Consider the following 24,542-nt stretch of genomic DNA (forward strand, 5'->3'; position numbering starts at 1 on the left):
TGATAATTTTATGATTCTGAACTACTAATTATTATGAAGAAGAAATCATTTGTTTTAAGAGCAAGCAGCAATTATGTTGAATCATATTTTAATTACAAATTATGCTGTCAGATTATATCTTTTGTTCCTTGTACATAAGCATATTATATGTTTTTACTCCAGCTTTGTACAATGTCAGTTTATGCATTTTTATCCCCGAAATCTATTCCAAGCTCAGTGTCTTTTTTATGCAGCTTTTCGCTGAACTCGCCGCGTACACTGAGGGATAAGTGTATTTCACTACACGATTTCATAATTATTTATAAGACATAGAGAATATACTGCAAAATATAGATATATAATAATATTATATTATGTATTAGTCCATAAAATAATTCCGTTGAATCTAGACTGTAAATATCTCAGATACTATAAATATTGTTATTTATAAAAAAATTTAATTGAATCAAAGTTATTCAGACCAATATAGCGGCCCTCGTATTCCAATGCATAGAACACTGCGTCGTTGAAACTAGAAAATTGTGTAACTCCGTTTTAATCAAAAATTGACTTTGAATGCCATCTAGTGGCCGTTGATAATATCTATCCATCTTGCAAATTTTGTAATTCCAGAAAAATCGTAACATTGTTAAATCATGGATGACCATATATTTGTATAGGAAACCATGATGTTTTTTGTCTCTCCTGTAAAGTAGTGTTTTTGGAGTTACACAATTTTCTAGTTTCAATGACGACTGGCTTCTCACCCGGGGTTTAGATTCCCGGTGAGATCACAATACATTTATGTGATTTTCACAAAGTCTGAATGTTTAAGTGATTGTTTCACGTCTACTACTATAAACTTGTTTCATTTCACTCCCAACTTTGGGTGGCATGGGCTGTTTTTTACTTATTATTATTAGTTATTTAAAAAATATATATTTTCTTTTATTTTTTTATTTATCAGTTTTGAGCAGTTGGACATTTTTATTTTGTAGATTTCCACAACATTACGCAATGTCTGAATAACATTTTTTTACTTCGAGCCATGATAATTTCAAGTAATATAATTTGTTTAATCAACAAATCAACATGAAGAAAGAAGCTAACACCATTCAATTTAGATTTAACGATTGTAAGATGAATTATGTACATTACAAGGATTATTTTAAATTTTTAGGTATAAATACAATTATTTAGACCAACATAATATTATGTAAGTGATGTATGTTTGCAAAAATACATTGTAGCGTTTTATACTTTAAATACCACCCATCTCATAAGGATATCGAATATTGTAATTATGAAAATATTAACCCTGTCATAAATTGCTATAAATAAGTTGTTAAGAAGTAGGATTGTTTGTTATTAATAAAAAAAATCAAAACTTTATTATGAATATTTTGTCTTTAACGCCATTTTTTAGGTATCCTGTTCAGAATCATAATATACTGATGTTTATTTCACACTCATGTGAATTTTTGACAGGTCATTTTTATTTAGTGCTAAAGCACCATAAATAAACAGAACTAAAGCGTCGATGACATTGAGCTACTTCACAAGCTGCTTGTTGACAAATTTAAAAGCGGGCGAGTCAGCTAGTGCGATTATGATGATGACACACAAAACTTTCCACTCGCTCAGAAACCACAAGCTAGTGACTATTTTGACAGGACGTAGTTCGTTTTTTTTAGCGGGAGGTCGTCACTATCGCTCTACAATGCAGACGCACATTGGCCCACACGCCAGCGTGTAGCATGTAAAGTAGACCGGCTTTCATCTTTTCTCGGTAGATTGTTTACAATCAGCTTGTTAACTTGTTCGATGATGACACTGGGCGAGTTAACAGGCAGATTGTAAATTCGCCAACAAGCAGCTTGTAAAGTAGCTCAATGTCATCGACCAATAAAATAGAATTGTAAAAATTTAGGTGCACCTGCACCAAGGTAATATCAAGTAAATCCCATCACGATACATTCCACTTGTGACAGGGAACAATGAAGTAAAGGCGCTGAACTCAATATCAATATTTTGCTCATCTTCAAGATGTAGAAGTAATAATTGATACAACCATCTCTATACAATTAAATATTTCTTTATAATGACAAAAAGTTTAAATGCATTCCACCAAATTAAGATTTACACATGTCGGCCATAAATTATTAGAAAAAATAACTACTAAATTTAAAAAAATAGGAACAGAAATTGCACAAATACATTCTGTCAAAAAAACACTTGATCCTATTCAAAATTATCGGTTTTTTAATGATTCTACGTCCATAGTTCAATATTTGATGAAATATAATTTTTTTTACACCATGACTGACATTTTACAAAAATGGCTGTGTTCAAAATTGCACAGATCATTTTCATCAGATCCCAAAAAATTTGGTAAAGTCATGTGTGATGGAGTTATCATCGCAAAACTGCTTTATTCTTACAATATTATTACTGCTAATCAGATGGAGTCGATATGTGATTCATCAGATGCAAAAATCATTACAGATAATTTAACGAAATTGAAAGCGTGGCTTAAAAATATTAATGTTGATTTGAACACAAATGATTTAAAAAGTATATCTGAAGGAAAAGGATCGGTCAGTCTCAGGTTATTATATCAAATATATTTGGTGTTGGATGAAACTAAAAAGCTGGATTTCAAAGATAACAGGAAGAGTCAAAGAAAGAAAAGGAATGTTAAAAATTTTGGACAAATTGCTATAGATGATGTTGAACCAATTTTATCAAAAAAAAATGATAATAACTTAAAAACTAATGAAAAGGGGATTTCAAGTCCTAAATTAATCCATTTGTCAATGCCAAAAATAATATCTGATTGTGAATTTTCAATTAATGATCATACATATGAAGAGCTTAAGGAATTGGAAAAGAAAGCTCGGCAAGATGCTTTCAATCTCCAAAATATTGGTAAAATTAATCTGTCACAGAAATCTGATTCAGATAATGGGGAACGTGTTGTTAAACTCACTGTCATTGCAATATCAGAGAATGAGAAAGAAATTTCCAATAAATTGTTTGATGCAAATCAAGAAATTTCACTGATGATGGAAACTAAAACAGATGAAAATGAGCAGTTAGAAAATATAGTTCATCAAAATAAGGAAGACGAATTGATATACCAGGAAAAAGAACGCTTTGAAGTTCTTCATGAAAATTTTTTATTAGAGCATAAAATAAAACAAGCCAATTTAAAGTATGACATTTGTAAGGATACTGTTTTAGCAGTCATCGATTTTGCTTTCAATTGTGCTGATCTCAGAGAACTAACACATGAAACTGAGATTCCAGATACAATATTAAATGAGTGGAAGACATTGTTTCTTACAACTCAATATTGGATTGACTCCAGCACTGATGAGATAGGGAATGAAGAGGAAATAGCTTTGAGAAAAGAGACAAAACCAGAAGTATTGAATGAGATAGAATTAAGAGACTATCATAATGAAACCGGGACGTGGAATTTGACAAAGCTGGCTGATTATAATTTACTGGCTGATGTTGAAAATGACTGTCCGAAAGGTTCAATAATACTCGGCCACATAATTAATAGACTATTGACTACTAAATATCCCAATGACGAAAATCCATTTCGGTTAGTTATGGAACGTAAGAAAGTTACAGCCATTTTAAATGATGCAGAAAATATTATGGATATGCAAGATTTTGTTGACATAATGTCAAATAGAAATATTCAAATTGTCCTCATTGATTCAGTCATTAATTTTTGTTTAGAAGAATTTAGAAAAGAGACTTCTGATATTGAATGTTCAGATAATAAATCGACGCAAACACCGAGTATTCTTCCGTTATCAAGTGAATATACAGAAGCAGCTAGACTGGGGAAAATGATGTCTAAAACTTTACAAGATGGCGACAATATCACAGATGATATTTTGACAGCTGCCGTTATAGAGTACATCGATTCACTGAAATGTGATATTGGATGGGTTCTTGTCGACTTTCCACAGAATTACGACCAGGCTAAATTGTTGGAAGAAAAACTAACTGGACAGACGATGCCAAAATGTTCTAATAATTTATTTGACACAGATGACGAAAACCAAACCAATAATTATTCCCGTATTTTACCTTATGAAATAATGACAGAAGAGTTTAAAACATTTTTTACACGCTTTCTGAAGGTTAAAAAATTCTCAAATACGGAGGAGGAAGATTTTACTGTGAATAAAAATTCTTTTGACAATACAAATCTTGATAGGTTTTATACAGAACAAGGTGTTTTGTACACAATCTTAATTGAACATTTTGATACTCCAATTTTGGACATCATTGTCAAATATTTATTAGATGATTTTCAGTTATCTGATGGTAACTGTTTATCAAATTATTTTGAAAATCAAAAGGTAAAAGTGATAAAGCATGAATTTATACCGTCGATTCTGAATTTATCCATGTCAACATCGCCTCAAGATATAAATGGGATAACTGAAAATGTAAATTTAACAGGTGATGTTACAGGGAATAATGAACATGAAATGTTAAATTCTGATGTACAAAAAAATGTCATCGATAAACATAGTTCAGGAATAAATATTGTGGATGTACCCCTGCCTGAGGACATAGTTTTATCGTTAGCTAACTTTTGGGAAACCATTGAATCTACGTATATAACTAATTTAAAAAATCTTTTTTCTACGAAAAGAAAAATTCTTTCCGATACGGTACCTTATGTGAAATTTATTAAAAATGCCCTTCAACAGCCTACTTCTAATAACGATTCGATGCAGCTATTAATAACTGCTTTTAAAAATAAACTGAATTCGAAGAACTATACTTCGTTTAAAAAAAGTAATTCTATGTATCGTGATTTAGCTGAATTAAAGCAAGAATTGGTCAATATTTGTGAAGATGACAAATCAATTTTTGAGGAGAAAAGAATATCTCTTATTCGACATAATTGGGTAGCAGAAAACTTAACGACTCTTGCAAATATTGTTGCCAACACAATGCAAACGGAATTAAGTAGATCGTTGCAAACGTTTCAATTGATTTACACATATTATATGGGTATATTGTTTCAAAAAAATCTCTTTCTAGATATGAGAAATTTTGACTTACCAAAATTAACAGTTGACTCTTCCGTTGACGTCTCTGAACACATAACGGCAGGTCAATCGAAAGGTAGTAAGGAAATACCGTCTGATGATATTGAGCATCATACTGCTAGTGTATCTTCACATATTCAGAACATTTTGATTAGTAATAGTGAATTCTCAACTAGAAATAACCCATTTTATATTTATATTTCAATCGTAAAAGCGACCATAGAAGAATATGCAAAAAATATGGTGGCATATTATGTTGATGTAGGAGAAAAAGAAAAAAATAAATTGAAGAAACCAAAGAATTCTAGATTGTTAAAGAAAAAACAAGCAAAAAAGAAATCTGGCATGTCAGCGACTGCACAGAAAATAAAACTGAATGAAAATGAAATATCCGATATTTTTCTTGAATGGAGATGCATATTGAAAAATGAATGTGATCGATTGAATAGACGGTTATTACTTATACAGCTAAAAGCGCATGAGGATATAAATTTTTTCAATGAAATTATTTTTAAAGCATTTCATTTGGCCCTTGCTATTTCTAAAGAGAGATTTAAACAAACCTTTGTCTCCATCACCGTTTTAGATGATCTTTTTACGGAGGCCATCGAGCAGAGAGCAATTATTTCGGCACCGTTAAATTTTCACGACGACGACTTCGATGAAATCGCTAAAGATGTAATAAATGAGATTGAATATTCTGAAACATATCTGAAAAATTTTGAAATACCCATAACATGTTTGGAGTATTTAACAGATAGACTATCAATTCTCTATAAAAACTGTAGTATGCCTAAAAAACATTTTGTAATAATATTGCAAGATTTCTTTTTAATTGATTTTCATTGTTGGGACGGTGAAAAGAAAATGCGATGGTCGCAACTTGAAGCGAACGATATTGAAATTATTGTCGACAAAGTGTATGGCGATATTGATTATATAGATTGGAGAGATTTTGTATTATTATCTTTAAATATACCATTTCCTAGTGAAATTCAGCTTCTGATACTGCGGAATGTATATTTAGAGAAAGATATATTGAGAAGAGAAGTAATTGGAAGGGATGATTATCAAGAAATAAAATTATGGTTTGAACCACTTCATGATTATGACGATTACAAAATAATATTACAGATAGATACAATAAAAAATTTTCTTTTCAAATTGTTTCAAGTTAGTTTTGAAGAGATGAATTATTCAGCTTTTTTACTTGCATTTTGTAGATCAAGTATTCCTGAACGCGGATTTTGCATGGCTCTAAGTTTGAGTATTGGAAAACTGGTTAATTGGAATATAAAAAATGGCGAACTTTTCGTAAAAGAAAGATTCAACGAACTGCAAAAGCGAGACATTTCCCATAAATCAGCAATATCATTTGTGGCCAATATAGTAAATAGTTGGATACATTTAACAATACAAATTTGTAACGGTGTCAATATTACAGAAATTCAAAATGATTCAGAATTTTTTGTCGACAAAAACTCTTCAAAAATGAGTGATAATGAAACTGATAAATCAAATCACTCAATGAAGTCTACGTTGTCAAATATTTCTAACAATACAATATTAAAAAAAATATCTATTTGTGATAGTGAAGGTACAGTTAATTCAAAATTCAGTAGTCTTATAAGAAATAAAGACTTTGAAAGTAAATTTATCGTATGCGAAGAATTAGTGATGAGAATACTGTACGTTTCTCTTCCTTGGCATTGCAGAATGGAATTTTTGAATCCATTTCACAAACTGATCGAGGGGGTCAATAGAGTATTTGCAGATTTAAAATATATGGATGAATCCGATGGTGTATTTTCCCACAGGTTGGTGGATCATCAATTCATGCATGATTATTTATATTCGGTACATAAATTTACAATATGTAATCCGTGCCGTATAGCTGCTGAAATGGTGAAGACAGGTGAAAAACAGGCAATGCTGTTAGAAACAATTCAACTTAATAGAAATAATAAAATGTATGGTGATGAATATTATACCGTTTAGAAAATGAAAGTCTCTTAATCCATTTTAATTATTAGTGACAATAAAAATTGTATTACAGGCCGTACTCGACTTCTATTATATAAATTCACTATTTCATACACTTCTTAAAATTCAGATTTTTGTCAATAATGCAAAAACTATAAACTTTCGTGCAGTCGCTCCCCTCTCCTCTGGTAAATAAATAATTTAAAACAAACTTTTACCTTGCTCTACTTTTGTACACATTTTCAGGAACCAATTATGTACGAAAGTTGAAGACCACCTCTAAATGATTCGAGTAATTAAGGCAAAACTCACTACAGCTGGAAAGAGAATGTTATCGTGTCATGTGAGCTCACATGATATCGTGCTTATACACTACTGTCATGCAATATAATTTTTGTTACATAGCTAGGTAGTTTGATTAATATTAGATTTATAACATAGTTTTTAATACGCACCTATCTAATTTATAAAAAAATTGTTTCCCAAATTTTAGAATTAGTACCAAATTGATTTTTTTATAATAAAAATATTTACTAATATAATATTATACATAATATGCTAGAACCATCAGAATATTCAATTATAATAACCGACGTCCTTCCAAATAAAAATAATGTTATTAGAAAACCTATCATTAGTAGCTTCCTTCTAATTTCCTTCACGATTCTTGGATCGCGATAATCAAACTATTCATGATTGTATGTATAACCTCATGCATTATGACTTTCAATTAAAATCTGGTCTATTTTCAAACCGCACGATGAGGTCATGTGAGTCAGAGATGTGTAAATTTACAGAACATAAAAACGTACTGTCACAAGTGAGGTTGGTGATGTGACTTCAGCGTGGTTCTAATACATTTAAATACCTACCCAGTAAAATGATACAGCACACTTACTTGCCCATGACGTGACAAATCTGTTTCTAGCTTAAGTAACATTTTCAAGCCTTGAAATAGTGGGATGTATTTAGGCAGTAAATAAATGATTGTTTTCCCTGACCCAGTTCAAAATAACATGGATTATTAATTCTATTTAGGAATATTATTATTGTCATAAGAGGGAGGTGCAGTTTGTCTCTCGTTTAAAAATTTCTCACAACCACTGTGTAGTATTATGGTCTTTTAAAATACTGCATTTAGCGAATCCTATCTTCAATTTGATGACTATCTGATCATGATAATAAAACAATGGATTCTTTTTTAAATGTTTTTTATTGTATTTGTTCATCTTTACGCTATAAACTGAGCCTCAAAATAAAGGTAACAATATTATTATCACAATTTTAGGCTTAACTCACAATAATCATTATTATCAATAACAAGACAAAACATAGAAGTGACAACTAAAATTAGGTACAGTACATAATATTGTCCAACTTTTCCAAGTGTGACACCTTTACATCAAGATGCCGTTGAATCGGATAGTGAATTTATACTTCTACAAACCATCATGAATGAGGCGCCACTAAGAAAAATTACATGGTATCAAAATAAATTCGATATACCTATTTGACTATTAACTAATGCCATAGTTATGTACTGCCGTACTAAGCACAGATATCGTAACTGACGTATTTAGGTATTTTCATGTTTTTATATATTTGGATTCTGCAGAGTATACTATGTATAAGATCGGTAAATAAATCCAAGCCGTAACTGCTATAGTTACGGAGCAATCAAGGGTTTTAATAGCCGTATCTACGGAGTTTGAGGAAAAAACTCGATAAATACTAAGCGATTCGGTTGTAACTATCATTTACTAAGGAATATTAGCCGTATCCGACATAGATACGGCTAATATCCCTTAGTAAATGATAGTTCAAAATGATACAAAAAGTTCCCCAGTATTAGCAGGAAAAGTAAAATAATATGAAAGCTCAAATCTCCCACTTGCCTAAAATGCAAATACGGCCTCTGTGCTTAGTATGGCAGTGTATATGTAAAGAGATACGATACATCACTTAATGTGAAATTAAATGTCTAGGACCATAAACAGTAATTATATATTTGTGTTCACAAAATAAAGTTAAAAAAAGATGTTTTTTATATATGTAGATTTCTTATAAGACACACAGCTGATGTAGTTTTTTCTACACTTACAAATTTAGTGGTTGAAAGATCAAAGCCTATTTTATGAAAATATTTCGACACCTACGTATACGGTTGGAACTGCAAAATGGTAACTTTTCAGCAGTACGATTTTAATAAATTTTAATGATACTACAACGTTAATTTAAATGCTGGAATCGTAATTTTTTAGTTATGCCTATATATTGATTGATTTTTTTTATTACTTTTTAAATTATTTAATGAAAGGTAATTAAGGTCAAAATAGTCAAAAACGCAGCTCTGACTTTTATGTAGTAGGTGTCGATTTTATTGATTGGAAATAATATAGGTATGTACTCAGAGTTATGATAAAATACGAACATACAATAAAACATTTAACATTTATGCATCACAGAGAAAATTAATTATGAAATTATACAAAAATCACAAATGGCAACCAAACATAATTTGTTATAGATTAATCGAAAGAGTAAAAGTCATGGATAACTTAAAGAAATTAAACAAAATATACAACAACAAAAATCTTTCTAAACAATTTAATGTACCTTCATCAAAGTAATTTATGTACCACATAGTAACTATGTGACATTTGCTAATAATCTTCAATAACTAGTCTTATGTCCTTGTTCAATTTGATTTTTGTTTGCAGTTTTTAATAGCTAGATAAATAAATTCCTACCGAATAATGTACTAGTATTATCTCCCGTTGATTCTCACCGATTTTAAGGTGAATAATAGAACCAAAGAACTGCACTCGATCTCGCTCAGATATCACAGACATTCTATTCTAGACAAGCAATTTCACCTGGAATGTGTGAGGTAATTAATACGATGGCAGAATATATTTTGGCAGAAAACTTGTGACGGTTTTCATTTAATATTTTTACATTAAGTACAAATTAATTTAAGAAAAAGCAGACAAAAAAACTGTTTAAAAAAAAGCTTCTAGGGTTTTGTGGACTGATAAGTAGATTAGTTTATGTTGTGATGACATAATTTACTTTAACACAATGCTTACGGGCCCTTTTAATTAACGTGTTAATTTGCATTTGAAAAGCAATTAGCAAAAACACAATTTTGTGCGGCCTGTAAGCTTCGGGTTAATGTAAAATAATGTCAATTTTTTCCAATTTATGGAATATTTTTAGTAAGATTGGAATAAATGAAAGTGTTTTGTATGAATATTATTATAGTTTAGGGAAAATTTCGAATTAATCGTGTTTGTATTAATGGGGTTTTACGGTAACATAAAAATGTCCGGTTGTGTTATATGAATCCGAAATTGTATTGAAATAAAAAAAAAAGATTTCTTATTTTGATATTTATTTACAAACAGGAGCGCACACAGAAAAATGGTTTAGAGAGAGGTACATTTTGAAAAAAATATCCGTAACATGTTTCATCGATTTTTAAAGCGGCTTAACGAGACGGTCATTGTTTCAATGTAGAATATTGCACTTTTCCATATACATTCTCTATACCCAGACACTAGACATATTTTGAGTCTAGTGAATACACCTGACCTGCAGGTATAACTAAGGGTATTCACCTACGAGTTTTTGCGAGCTGTCGCATCCACGAGTAGTACAAGAATGCGCATGGCGTAGCGGTTATAATTATTTGGATAGTTAGTGTCAACCGCACTGTCTTGTCTTTTAGACATGGCGCATCGGAATATTAAAGCAAACATTGGATGCATCAGATAGTTAGACCAATTTATGAGTGCCACGAGTCTTCCAGTGGTCGAGAGAAGTGGGCCAACCCGTCCATAGGCTACTCGACAGTCAAATGATCCGAGTCACGATCCTCAGACATACGGTCCTTACGAAGAATAAGAAGAAGTTATATTTCATATACCTAAATAATATGTATTTTTTTCCGATTCCGACAGGTCGTCCGGACCTGAAAAACTCCCCCCCGCCTAGTGTGTGCGTCTGTTTGCAAACAATTGTGTGTCTTTAAGATTGGAAAATAATGTGTAATTCTTAAATTATGAAATAAAGTAATAGAAAATATATAAATCATTATTTATAGTTATTGGACGCCATTGGCCATAAATACGTACATAAAGAAGCATTTTTTTTGCATGAATCACTGTCTTGATGAAATTAAATGTAATAAAAATAAATAGTATTTTGGTATCGAGTTCCAAGAGATAAATAATTGATATATTATAGAATCCACCGCCTTTCGATTTGGCAAATGTTTCCAGATCATCAAATTCAATAATACCATACGAGTTATTGTATTATGTGTTTATACCTTCAAAGTCAACTCAGTGAGCAATTTTTCAAAAATTCATCTAGGACACTACTGATCTTAAGAAAAAGTAATAATTTCGACTAACAATATCTTATTAGATTTACAGATAAATAGAAAAGGAACTAGGGACAAAATAAAAATATTAGGTATTAAATTCTAAAAAAACATATTTACAATATTTTTAATGATTGGCTTTCGGTTTTAATTATAAAAAAAATATCTGGAAGAAGGATAGTTACATGTATAAATAGAGATCATCAATCAATCAATAAATAATTATTAGTGGTGGATTTCAGCAGTGATGCATCAGAATTGGAATAGCTTTGGACTTAATAATCTTAATGTCAGGCTTATTCAATATTTCTTATCCGAGAATTTAGCACTGATATACGAAAACAGATAAATCCAAAATTAAATATTTAGGATGAATCAAATGCAGCAAAGATCAATTTTAAACCTTAATAATTATTATATACTGACAAAAGATACTAAGTCACATATGTAGTTACTTTAACATTAATTAAAACTATGTTATAATACTTACTCCACATAATTCTGTGGAATAGTCAGTATATATTGTGTTTTATTTTAATTAATATCGGGCATTGCTAAACGCCCATCGTAACAGTTACGTTTAGATACCCAGTGCAGTGTACAGGGTCAATACTATGCATTTACACTAAATAATACCACTTAAGTAACAATTTATATTATTAACTTCTATGAAGCATATGACACAATCGTCACACCGTTTTTAACTTGTAAGCAAAAAAATTGGTGTGTGGAGACCACATGACACAGAATTATTTTGTTCTCCATTCTCGGCAGTATTTTGGATTCGTGAGATGTCAGGACTTCTAGTCAATGTTTGAGACTTGTCATTTTTCGTGTTAGACATCAGCAGGATTTAATCTAAGTTTCATACTTTTAAATTGCCATCAGTTATCACAAATGTGTATAGGTTTGGTCACTCTTCAGTAGGTGTTGCCATATTTTGTCAGTCAGTTTAAATGTTTGATATTTTGAATTGAACTTTTCCATATATCGTCTCTGTTCTGGCAGAACACACTAACTGGAGAATACTAGTTTTGAGTAATTTGACTTTGAAGTTGTTAAAATGTTTGAAATGGTCTATCACATGAGTTTATTAAGTAGGAAATCATAAAAAGGATGACTATAAAATAAAGACTGTTTATTTATTAAGAAGGTTTCCAGACGGTAAAGTTTGAAATAAGGAACATTTTGGTATAACTAACTCAATGTCATTTTTTCAAATTAGTGTCTTCTGCCAGAACAGTGACGATATTAACATCGCAAATGGTCATCACGGAGTAAGAAAGGGGTCAATATCTAACATATTGCAAAAGTGAGAAATTCAAAATATCCAACTACTCATTTTGATGCTACCTAGCCTGTTTCAAAAGTCACCAACAGTATAGTGTATTTTTCGTACAATACATTGTTATAAAAGAACTAATTCCATAAAATAGGGAATGATTCGATCATTCAAGATTTTACGCAGTACAACAAAATTTGGATTCAATCTAATACAATCTCAAAATTAATAAATCACACTTACAACTAGATAGAATGAAGGTGACGATTAATACCAATTTTCTTTTCTTCTTTTGACCGTGTCCGATCCCAATAGGATCATATGGGCCTCCACAGAATGGAAGTTTGTATTGACAAATTTTGTTTTTACGAGAAATGGATGTCAGCCACTTGCTCAACCTATTAAGTCCATAATCTGACTCTACACAAATTGAAAAAAAAAAAGGTGTATTTGCCAGACCCAGGATTCGAACCTGGAACCCACGACGCGAAAGGCCAACACTTAAGCTGTTACAACATTACAAAAGACATTACTTTTTGATAATTTGACTGGTTGATATTGATTTTAGGAAGCCTCACAGCTTAAATCCACCACTGGTAATAATAAATTATACTATTGCATACATAATTTTATATTTTTTTCAATTGTTCCATATTACAACAATTTACTATTCTAAGCAAATCAACAGTTTACAGCCAAGAAGTTATTCTCTATCACACTTAAATGGCTTTTCACCAGAATGAGTCATTTAATGTGTATTTTAGGTATCCTTGGTAGGAGATCTGTTGCATGTGTAATGACAATCATGGCACTTAAATAGATTTCTACCAGAATGAGTAATTATGTGTGATTTCATGTTGCAGGATAAAAAAATTCTTATCATAGAATGGTTTTATTTTTACCAGAAGAGTCATTTTGTGTGTTTTCATGGCAGTAGATTATTAACATGTGAAATAATATTCAACACATTTAAATCGCTCTACATTAGAGTGAGTAATTTTATTGTAATTTCATATTATTGGCTTGAGGAGTATCCAATGAATAAGATGTATTTTTTATATAGCGATAGAATAATTATAATAGCTCAAGACAAAATTGCATTAATTTTTATTGTATCAAACTTACTATATACTCCATGCAACAATTCGTTGAAATGATTACGTAGTCTGTTCAACCAATTGACCTGAAAATTTATATTTCTATGAATGCATTATATACTAAAGTAATTACTTTAAAATTATGGACTGGTTAAAAATATATTCATATAGTGAAATTGAAAATATTCATTATTCTCTCAATTCCTACTTGAAAGAGAGATAGGTTTTACGTAATTCTTAATAAAAAAAAGCTTGTTTATATTACCATCTTATACTTCATTATAATCTCCGAATAGAAGAAAACAAGTTACACATATTTTTTTGATTATTAATTATAATTACATAATATATTGTTTGCATAGTATTGGTTTAGTAGTACCAAACTAAAGTTATTGTCTATGATACAGAAGAAGCACAGATTTAAATGACCAATGATCGCATTAAAACAATTTTGACGATACGAGTCATATAATATAGCAATTTGGGGGCATACAGAATCTGTGCTTTAACTGGTGTATATTTTCTATTAGGTTTAGGAGGCCTGACAAAATGATTCTATGTACATACAATCTAAATAGATTATTACTGGGATTGGTCAATATAAAGCTTCACAAATCTACAAAAAAAAAATGCATAACTGAAGTAACTAAAAAATGTATTATTAAATATTTAAACTATAAATAAAATAAGAATGTCGAATATAATAATAGAATAAAAAAAGTAGTGTTAAGAGTTATAATATTTTCATTGTACGTGATATATCGAAAGTAAAAAATGTCTACTTATAATTATAGTAAAAATAATTTTAAAATAGTAAATCCTACAGTATGCCACGTTTATTATAATAACAAATATATCTATGACTTTTTGTGAGCATACTTAAAACAATAAATAATAAATCAGTGAATGATGTAAACAACAAACATTACTACATACAATAATTATAATTTAAAACATCAGGCTCACCCAATCGAAAGTAATTACATTATTATTTACAATTATTAATGATTTTTACTCTCACAACAATTAACAATCAATATCTTTCCAAAATACCGCAATTTTCCTTCAACCGAAACAATCTCTAACACATTTCCAACTTTTTTCACAGCAACACTTTGATAATCGCCTCGTAAACGAGTAAACAATCCAACAAATTGATAACGGTAACGATGCATTCAATTTTAACCTTAATCTAACGGGGCTAGTGAATAAAAATAAACATTTGCTCGCACTTGACGTGTTTTGAGAAAATACTAGGCACGAGCAATTAATAAAATACATGTATGTAAACAGTAAACACCTATTTTTATACGCTGCACTGATTTATCAACTTTAGGGATATTGTACTTTCAATATTTAAATAGTAATACGGTTTTTATTCTAGGTGTTATTTTCTCTTGAACTTTTTGAAGCAGTTGTCTGTGTGGTTTAACGCGACGCATGCCAAGCAGAGTGAGGGGGTTACCCAAACCAGAGCTTGGCAAGAATCCCCCATCAGCTGGGCGGGTGCAGTTCTACCAGGAGCAGCGTGTACAGTCGGTGAAACTGCGTCTCCACCAGAGTGTAGCGCAGGTTTTTTAGGCCATCCGTGTTGAACAGACGTTTGCCTTTCATCAGAAGATTATATCTGGAAACAAACATTAAAGGGATATTGATTGCATTGACTAGACTAACTATACTAGGTACAATTAAGTGTAGTTATTGATTTATCTCACTGTGACTTTAAAATCAAATGTTTTAATCTTGGAACGTATTTTATACAATGCACTTGGTGATGCAACAATAGCTGTTATGAGAGGACATTCCTGAAAATACACGTTATTTCAAATAAAGTTGCATGGATTATTTCGATTTGACATTTGAAAGGAAGCTTCACTGATTTTACCATAAGAAACAGCTCGATGGCCCAGTTCCATAGTATGTACGAATAAGTCAAAAATTTCAAGTTTTGAGTTATGTTGGCCATTATATTCGTATATCGCTCCACAAAAATTATTAGTTGTTTTCGCAGGGCCGATATTTTGGTCACTTTTTTACAAGTCAGCGTAAGTGAGTCAAAACTTTAATCAGCCATTACTCAAAACTATACTAATGTATTACTAATTCCTATATGTAGCACTATACAATACACTATACCATCGCTAGTGAATAAAACAAAACATGAGTCATATTTCCATGAACAGCAACCAAATTTATTATCGATTTTTCATTTAATTATTCAATGTTTAGAGGTTTTTTAAAAGCCATGTCAAATGAAATATCAAAAGTTTGCTTTTATAGTACTTATTGAAAAACTATATAATATATTATTATTATACCTTCTGTTATTATAATTCACTTAGAAATTAGATCCTGAATAAATAAATTATTACATTTGTCAGGACTATTTACACTAAAAATATTGTTCTCCAGGATTATTATAGGCACCACCTACATCAAATCTTATTACACTTTATATTATGATAATAAAATTATAAAAATAAGCTTGCAGTAATTGGAAAAGAAAGCATTCCAAATAATTAATAATGATAAGAAACAGCCATAAATCTAAATTAAAAAAAAACCATTTGATATTGTCGATTTTTCATTTGCATTAATGGGATCACGGATGATTTAATAAATTTTTAATTCGCTCTTCATCCACTGTGGATCTTGGCTGCCTCACAATGGAGTTTTGAAACAGATTTTTGTTTTGAGAGAAATATTAGTCACTTGTTTAACCTATAAGTAGGTCCAAACGCACATTGAAAAAATAACTTGTGATTTTACCAGACTTCAAACACCACGACTCTTAACAAGCCAACATGTTACCGTTTGGTCATGTCAAACCTTAAATACTGCCAGGGATATAAATATTCACCAAGGATCAATATAATTTTTCAGCAGTCAATTTTTATGATGATGATGGAAAAAGCTTTTACGAAGTCTAATGATAATTCACCTCTCTTGGTTGGGCTTTTCCTTTTCATGATCCAGCATAGTGTAGCGGGCAATACTCATCGGGTAACGTGAGATGTGAAAATTATGATAGTGTATTCTGAAAGATATAAAAACAAATTAGCCATGTGTTACTATTTATTATCTGTTATCACAACATTAATAGTTAAAAAATATACAATGCGTAAATGTATTAAATTCAAATCAAAATAATACATACATATTACATTACACAATATTTAACAGCACTAAAGCTGAGCATATTAAAAAGTTGATATAATATTATGGTGTAGGTGTTATGTTACCTGTTGGCCATATCGTCGTCTTCTCCACCCCAACCCCAGAAGCTGTTGGAGAAGCCGTTCACCTTCTTGAACTGAGCTGTTGTGAGAGCCGACACTCCACCAAATATGGCCTTGTATGGCAGTCTATAAAAGAAAACACAATTTGAAATAAAAATTTGGGTAGGTATTCTAATATTTTTTGATTATAAAATGGAGTAAACATGTTTCATAAACTATTCGAGAGCAAATTAAGATTCGTACCAAGGCCTCTCTACAATAACATTCTCATGATAAATGCAAAGCAAATATTCAGTTTCATGCGTCAGTGAGATAAAATTCACACATGTTTCAACACATTTTATTTATACACTGTTGATATTGGATATTATCAGTAATTTGTGATATTTAGTTTGGAAAATAATTGAGCCAAATCATGTTGACTGTTTTGTAATAATATTTAAACCACATTATTTAGACAGAGCTATGAGTTAAGAGATCAAACGCTATAAAAAGAGAGAATATTAGTACATGAAATTTAAAATAAGACAGACCCATATAACTTACTTGAATTGAAACTTATCAATAGCGGCGGATAGGTGTCGGGGCTGTGAGGGGCAGGTGTAGAGATTGCGGTCATCCAACGGCAGTAGGTCCACGTCATGAAAGATGAAACAGTCCCATTTGCGCATACGGATCGCCTCCACAAACCCGACGTTCATCAACGACGCCCGATTGAACTTACCTTTGCCTGTGAATCAATCAAAATCAACAAATTAATATTGGCTATTAACATGTAAGCAAGATGGCCCAACTATAGTAGAACTGTTGTCTTACAATAAATTTATATGAATCATTATTACCACACATGCATCTGTACACTGTACAATTGACAGAAATTGAATAGATAAAGAGTAGTCTTCAAGAGATTGGAAAAAGTGTAATGCTTAACAGTAAACTGACGGAGACTTATAATGTGAAACCAATTATTGCAATGTTTACTACTTTCAAATTAGAAGAAAACCCAGTCCAATGTAGTGCAATGTTCAACAGTAAACAAACATAGTAGTAAAGTGAACGAAATTATGATGATTGATCCACAGGTTAAACCATAGGTGAAGTAAGAGAAAATGTGACGATTATGAATCCACATGTAAACATAGTAAATGAGAGGAAATGTGATTATGGTTAATACACATGTAAAATTGTATTTTATGCTTAATTTTAATGTGTTTTCTACACCTTATTAAAATGCCTTTTTACGTACATGTGGTAGGAGGTTGCAGGAGACTTTGCAGTTATAAAAGGGTGTCACAACATGAAAAAGGTATTTCGCCAATACTATAACTGGGGTTTATAATCAATATATTTTTTAATGACTCCAAAATCCGATGTAGATCTTGGCAACTAGCTCAACCTATTAATTAAGACATAAATATTAATTAAGGCATATTTTACACATAAATGCCGAGCGTATTGGGCTCAACAAACTAGAGATTATATTAACACGCTTTACGAGGAATGGTTGTTAGCCATTCTTCAAACTAATTGGGCTCTAGTACTGAATCAAACCCGTGACACAAGATTTGAGAGACAGTTATTATATTAATGGAGTTCTATTAATAACATTATACTAATTGAAACAAAAATATAATTATTCTTATTCTATATCTGCGCATCTATTCTAAGACTGCTATCGGCAGCTATCGAGGGTATTTTTCATATGTTTGTATCGAAGTATTATAATTGTTACTATAAGTTGTAAACTGTCTATCTCGCTCTAAAATTTAGCACACCCTAGAGAGGATATTAAAACATAGCTTCTTCTTCTTTTTTGGCCATATCCGCTCCTTAACTGGAGCATATGGACACCACGCGGCGCCTCCAAGAATCCCTGTCGCTCGCCAGTCTTCTTGCTTCATTCCAGGTCAAACCAGCATCCCGTAGCTCCGCCGTATACACTCTGTAGATTGTATTTAGCGGCCTTCCAGGACGCTGGAATCCGGTCGGCTTGAAGAACAGGCAAGCCAACTTGAAGTTCTCTTCTGGCATTCGCAGCACGTGGCCGAGCCAGGTCCAACGTCACCTCTTCACTTTCAGCGTGATGAGAGGCTGCTTGGTGCGTTCTCTTATCTCCTCGTTGCTCCTAAAGTCATACCACCGCACACCCAGTATTCGTCGCAAACATCTGTTTTCGAAGCTCAGTATACGGTTGCTCTGAGCCTTCGTAATGTGCCATGATTCACTACCGTAAAGCAGCACCGTCAGAATGCAAGCATCGAATATGCAGCAATTGGTTTTGACCGAATACAATCGTGAGTCCCAGACATTCCGCATCGAGTTGAATGTTAACTTATTGTAATTGTTACAATAAGTACTAATACTTTGATACAAAACTACCCTCGATTGCTGCAGATAGCGGCCGATAGCAATCTTGTGTATAGAATAGATGCGCTGGACCAGTTTTGAACGCTTAGTACATAGAGCATTTTCGACCAAGTAGATAAACTATTATTTTTAACACTACAACAAGCCATGAGGCCCAATGACAGTAGTGTAGTGAAACAGTAGTGTATTAAGTAATAGAAGAGAGACAACACCGTGGCTTTGAGAAAATCACATGAATATATTGTGACCTCACCAAGAATCAAACTCGGGACCTTCGGATGAAAGGCCAGCGCCTTTAACTCATTTAGTGGTGACATCGCGACAAGCGCGTTTGCATTAGTTGGCCATTAGATATAATTAACATGATATTTAAATGTGGTAATTAAATATTAATTAACAGGTCAGCAGTGATTGTGTTAATTAATTAATAAGATATCTTTTCAGCAAGTACTAACACTATTAAAGTGATATGAAAACATGTCAATTTTACACGCAGTAAAATCTATTATGGCCTTCTGTCAACAATTGACAGTTGGGTAAACAGAGGATTATAATTTACTTGGAGATAAATCACAAATATTTATCTGTACTTGACCTAATTCACACTGAATACTAATAAACCTTTTATGTGTTTTTAGGGTGTATTCTAATCTAGATAATACCTTGTACTGAGTTTTATGTGCATGGCAAATTATACACATTCTGTATCATTAATAAAGATTACAAATGTTAATTATCCTTGTAAAGGTCATTGAAATAATAAAATTTTCATAAAATCTAAATTGTTTTCCATGTGTTGCTTATATTATTAGGAATGCAACAATCCAGGGCAGGGTAGGTCTTGGCTTTCTCATTCGGTATCCCAAAAATATGGCAGTTATCGGTAGCTCAATCTAGCCACCAAATTGTTGGCCTGCCTCTTCTTCTACTATTGAATTGGTCGACATCACTCTCTTTGTCAGTTCATTATTGCTCATAGTGTGCACATGACCTCGCCAGCAGAGTATTTTCTTCTACAAAAGTTGCCATCCTTGATTGACAAAATTTTGGTGCGGTTTCTCATGACGCAGAGGCGAAGGGTGGAGGTAGGCTGTTAAGATCCACCATAAATACTGCACACTAAACTTTGTCAGTCATACTTATTTGTTTTCATTGAACTATGACTACAATTTACAGATGGTGTTGGTTAGTTTTTAAAAATCAATTAAGCCTTAAGCTTCGTTACTGCCATGGCGTGATTTGTTTGTGCTTAGTTTATTTGTAGACCTTTGGCCGAAGCTTCTAGTACTGCAAATATCGTGCCGATCAAGGCAATGCTATTGATATTATCGGTGTAGTCATGCAGCTGCAGAGGTTTAGTAAATATTGTGTCGCTGATAAGGCCATTGAGATCGTAAGGATGCCAGGGCGTTACCTTGTCTAACGCCATTGTGTTACTTACATACGCACATATTTAAGAAATAAACAAGTAATATTAAAATTATTCAATATAATAATACATATGTAGTAAAAATAGAGTACAGTTACACTTTTGAAGTGAAAATTATGTACATACCTTTTTGTTCAACGATGAATATCTGATAGTCTATCTGTTGCTTCATGAGAAATGGATGAATATTATTTAAAAACATCGCTAGGTGCGCTTCTCTGTCTCTGAAACAATGAAACGAAAACAAAAAGTTTATTCCATTACTTACTGAAATAAGGTAGTAGCAATATCGAGAAGCTATGCATTTATGCCCACAGACAAACGTCATCTTAGGGTTTTGTTTTAAAGCAGACAACTTATATTATTATTCATCATCATTTACACCAGGTGGGGTGGGTGGATCCACTGTGAACGAAATGAAACAACATAGCTCTTTTCATTCTTTTGGATTCGTAATACTTTGTTGTCACATTAATCCACCAGACATGATGGGTTTCTTCAGGCGCGCACAGCACACAAAGGGAAGATTTTCGGGTCCGAACTCCCCACAGAAACGGAAACCAAGTAAATCGAATATTACTTCTTATTCTTTGTCAGGACCTCATGACTGAGGATCGTGACCTTGATAATTTGGCTGTCTAACAGCCTTCGGAATGGGACAGCCCCTTTCTTTTCTACATTCTACGACACACAAGGCATGTGGCAACTAGAAAACCGGTGACGCTCATAAATTGGTGACTATCTGGGGCATCCAATGTTTCCTTGAATATTTTGATGTGGTATGTCTAAAAGACGACACAGTGCGGACGATAAAAACGGTTACTAACAGTTCTAATAATTATGACAGTTAAGCCCTGCACACTCGATAACCACTTATGGATGCGACAGCTCGCAATTACTCACAAAGACCCTTAGTTATAGCTGTCAACTAGGTATTTATTGCTAGACTCAAAGCGTGGAGTGTCTGGGTATGGGGAATTTATATAGAAAAATTTTGTATTCCACGGTTGAAGCGACGAGAAGCTATATAGTAGGTATATATAGTAGGCGGAGTAAATATGCAAGTCAGTGATACCGGCTTCATTTTCTTCATCTTAACTTGAAGAAGGGTGGAAGAAGCCAAGATAAGCATTCATTCATTAATGGATCGACCTCGGCGGTCTGTGACTACATATAAGTAGTTTGATTATTCAAAAGTTTTTATAATAATTATTCGAAACATTCATTATTTGATTTGGTTATCTCACCTATATGGAATGACTATGGCCACTTTGTCTTTAGGTTTGCAAGTTCTCGGAGCGAACCTTCCGCCCGGAGCAACGTCTATGTGATTGTTCTCCACATCTTTTAATGTCACATCAGTCGAATTGACGTCGATGGGTCCATCTAAAACATACAACACAATATATAACTTAATATTTGACAGTCAGGTAGGGGCTCTCTGAGGTTTTTCAACATATAGATATGTTGAAAATATGGTATGGTGAAGTGTTCAAACTAAAATAGATTAGGCATCATTGTGTAAGGATCCCATTTAAACCAAGACGTTAACCTTTCATTAATATAAAAGCCGAAAACAAGTTTTTCTATATATTAAGGCGATACATCAGTGAAACAGCAAATAATTTTCAACTATAGGTGCGACGAAATTTTGAACTCGTTGCCATTCGGAGAGAGAACGTCGAGCTGGGAACACGTCAATTTGTTTCATGATGGCGACGGGGGTATTAATTCTTAAATCGTGTAAAGATGACTAAAAACGTTACCCATTTACTTGAAAAAGAAAACATGTCAATGAATATATTATTATTGTTACTAATAGAACAATAAACAGAACATTAAATGGACGCATGTCGTATTTATATGACAAATTATATTTCGTTTGGCATGCGTCATTTGCACCCGCGACCTAGCCACAATCTTTTTAGACCGTGCCTCAACTGAGGTATAGCCTTAAACAATCATTATTGATTTATTTGATTTATTATTATCCAATACTGAATATACACAATATTCAAGAATGGTAAATTCTTATTACTGAAAATACATAACTTTGAAACAACTCAGAAAAGATACCTATTAGAAAAATCCTAGAAAAAAAATAGGAGTCGAACATCATATCATTCACTATACAGACGAGCGCTCTTGTTCATTGAGATATCAGTCCGCCTATGACTCAAGCGAATTAGATCTAATATTTATGCCGGCTAACGCCAAAATGTCAAACTTTGCCAAAATAAAATGACCACATTTGTGTTTAAGATCAAGGTAAAATTAAAGACGATGTAAGCATTTTCAATCATTGTTACAATGAAGTCATATAAAATAGAAAAAAATAATACGTAATAGCATACGTAAATTAGAGTTGCTACTTCATAACTTTGCACTCCGGCTCAAGGATGAAAATGATGTAATACATTCTAAAACATTTTGTTTACATATTATATTATTATCTATTTATTTTCTTATTAATACAAGTGAATATCATTTGATTTAAATTTATGCGAGGTAATCAGGCAGAGGCGTATCAGTGTAATAAAAGTTACAATACGTACACCTGGGGGCCCGGCGTGATGGGTCGACCAGATGAGAGTTAGATAAACGCACATAAGAAAGTCGCCTGCAGCACTATTTTACTTCAAAGATACTAATATTTTAAAATATGTGGTTATGCGATTCAATTTTTGATTATTGCGTGTCAATCAATACTCGACAACTCCATAATTCAAATAGGTATTTTCAAAAATACAAAAATCGCTAAATAATTTCACTTCTAACACCATTTGGAAAATGCTTGTATAGTGTCACATTGCCTATAACCTAATCGATAGGTAGGGGGCCCCGCCAAAGATTCTAGCCTGGGGGCCCGTTTCAGGATGTGGGGGCCATGACGTACACTCTACTTACATATTATATAGTAATATATTTATATTGTAATTGTACATATCAGAATAAAAAAAAATACATTACAGAGGAACAGAGTCATGTGCATATTAATATCATGCCGCCATTTGCAGTTTATTTACAAACTGCGTGTCCCCCATAATTACCTTAGATACCGGGATTATCAGTTATTTGTTTGTCGATAATGCAGAACTAACCTGGCATACGTAATGTCAATTGGGTGGTCAATATTGATATATTTTACTTGTGTCACGTGAGTTTAGTAAGTAAAAGTAAATTACCATGTTCATTTCTAAGTGGAGCATACGGAAGTCCACAGAGTGGAGGTTACATTAACAAACTTTTTTTATGAGGAGTTTATGTTCAGTTGCGTAATCCATTGGTTACAGAAAAAAAAGCATTTTTTTGACCAGAAGTCGCAGTTCGAATATGTGACCAATGTATTTTATACAAACTGGGGCAATGTGGGTTCAGTTATTGAGTCAAGATATTGTAAAACAGAGTCTGTTCTTCCTATTACGTGTATTTTCAAGTATTTTTTTTATGATTTTGTATGAATTCCTTTTATTATACTGTTTTTTCATATCATGTTGTGAATGTCTTGAAATTATAATTGTACATTCGACTAAACACTGCAAAAGTTTTGAAATTATTGCTATGAAGTGTTTAATCCTATTACTATTTTCTGTCGTTGTTCAAACTCCTTGTATAAAACTATGATAAGAAATTTATTCACCCAGGGCCGCGTCAAGGGAAGTTGCCGCCCAAATGCTTACCCAATGTCCGAT

General features: G+C 32.2%; 2 protein-coding genes across 5 annotated transcripts in view; one reads left to right on the plus strand and one right to left on the minus strand.

Annotated features, from left to right (window-relative positions):
• The first annotated feature begins 1,259 nt into the window (after nt 1–1,259).
• Nucleotides 1,260–6,304, plus strand: LOC147068459 (sperm flagella and cilia-associated protein 2-like). The gene is made up of 2 exons (XM_085952409.1): nt 1,260–5,744; nt 6,290–6,304. Exons 1-2 carry the CDS (start codon nt 2,097–2,099, stop codon nt 6,302–6,304), a joined length of 3,663 nt encoding a protein of 1,220 aa, XP_085808535.1. The 5' UTR covers nt 1,260–2,096.
• Nucleotides 6,305–15,177: 8,873 nt separating this feature from the next.
• Nucleotides 15,178–24,542, minus strand: part of beta4GalNAcTA (beta1,4-N-acetylgalactosaminyltransferase A) — a 137,607-nt gene continuing 128,242 nt past the window's right edge. For all 4 annotated transcript variants that reach the window (XM_085952326.1, XM_085952327.1, XM_085952329.1 and 1 more), the window contains 6 exons: nt 22,098–22,236; nt 20,977–21,074; nt 17,601–17,784; nt 17,058–17,180; nt 16,757–16,852; nt 15,178–15,442 (listed from right to left, as the gene is read on the minus strand). In XM_085952326.1, coding sequence (XP_085808452.1) covers nt 15,310–15,442; nt 16,757–16,852; nt 17,058–17,180; nt 17,601–17,784; nt 20,977–21,074; nt 22,098–22,236 — 773 coding nt within the window. In that variant the 3' untranslated portion in view covers nt 15,178–15,309. The remainder of the gene's footprint in view (nt 15,443–16,756; nt 16,853–17,057; nt 17,181–17,600; nt 17,785–20,976; nt 21,075–22,097; nt 22,237–24,542) is intronic.

This window comes from Rhyacophila brunnea, unplaced genomic scaffold, assembly GCF_057557595.1.
Source record: "Rhyacophila brunnea isolate RB1 unplaced genomic scaffold, BYU_Rbru_1.0 scaffold_3, whole genome shotgun sequence".
Taxonomy (NCBI): domain Eukaryota; kingdom Metazoa; phylum Arthropoda; class Insecta; order Trichoptera; family Rhyacophilidae; genus Rhyacophila; species Rhyacophila brunnea.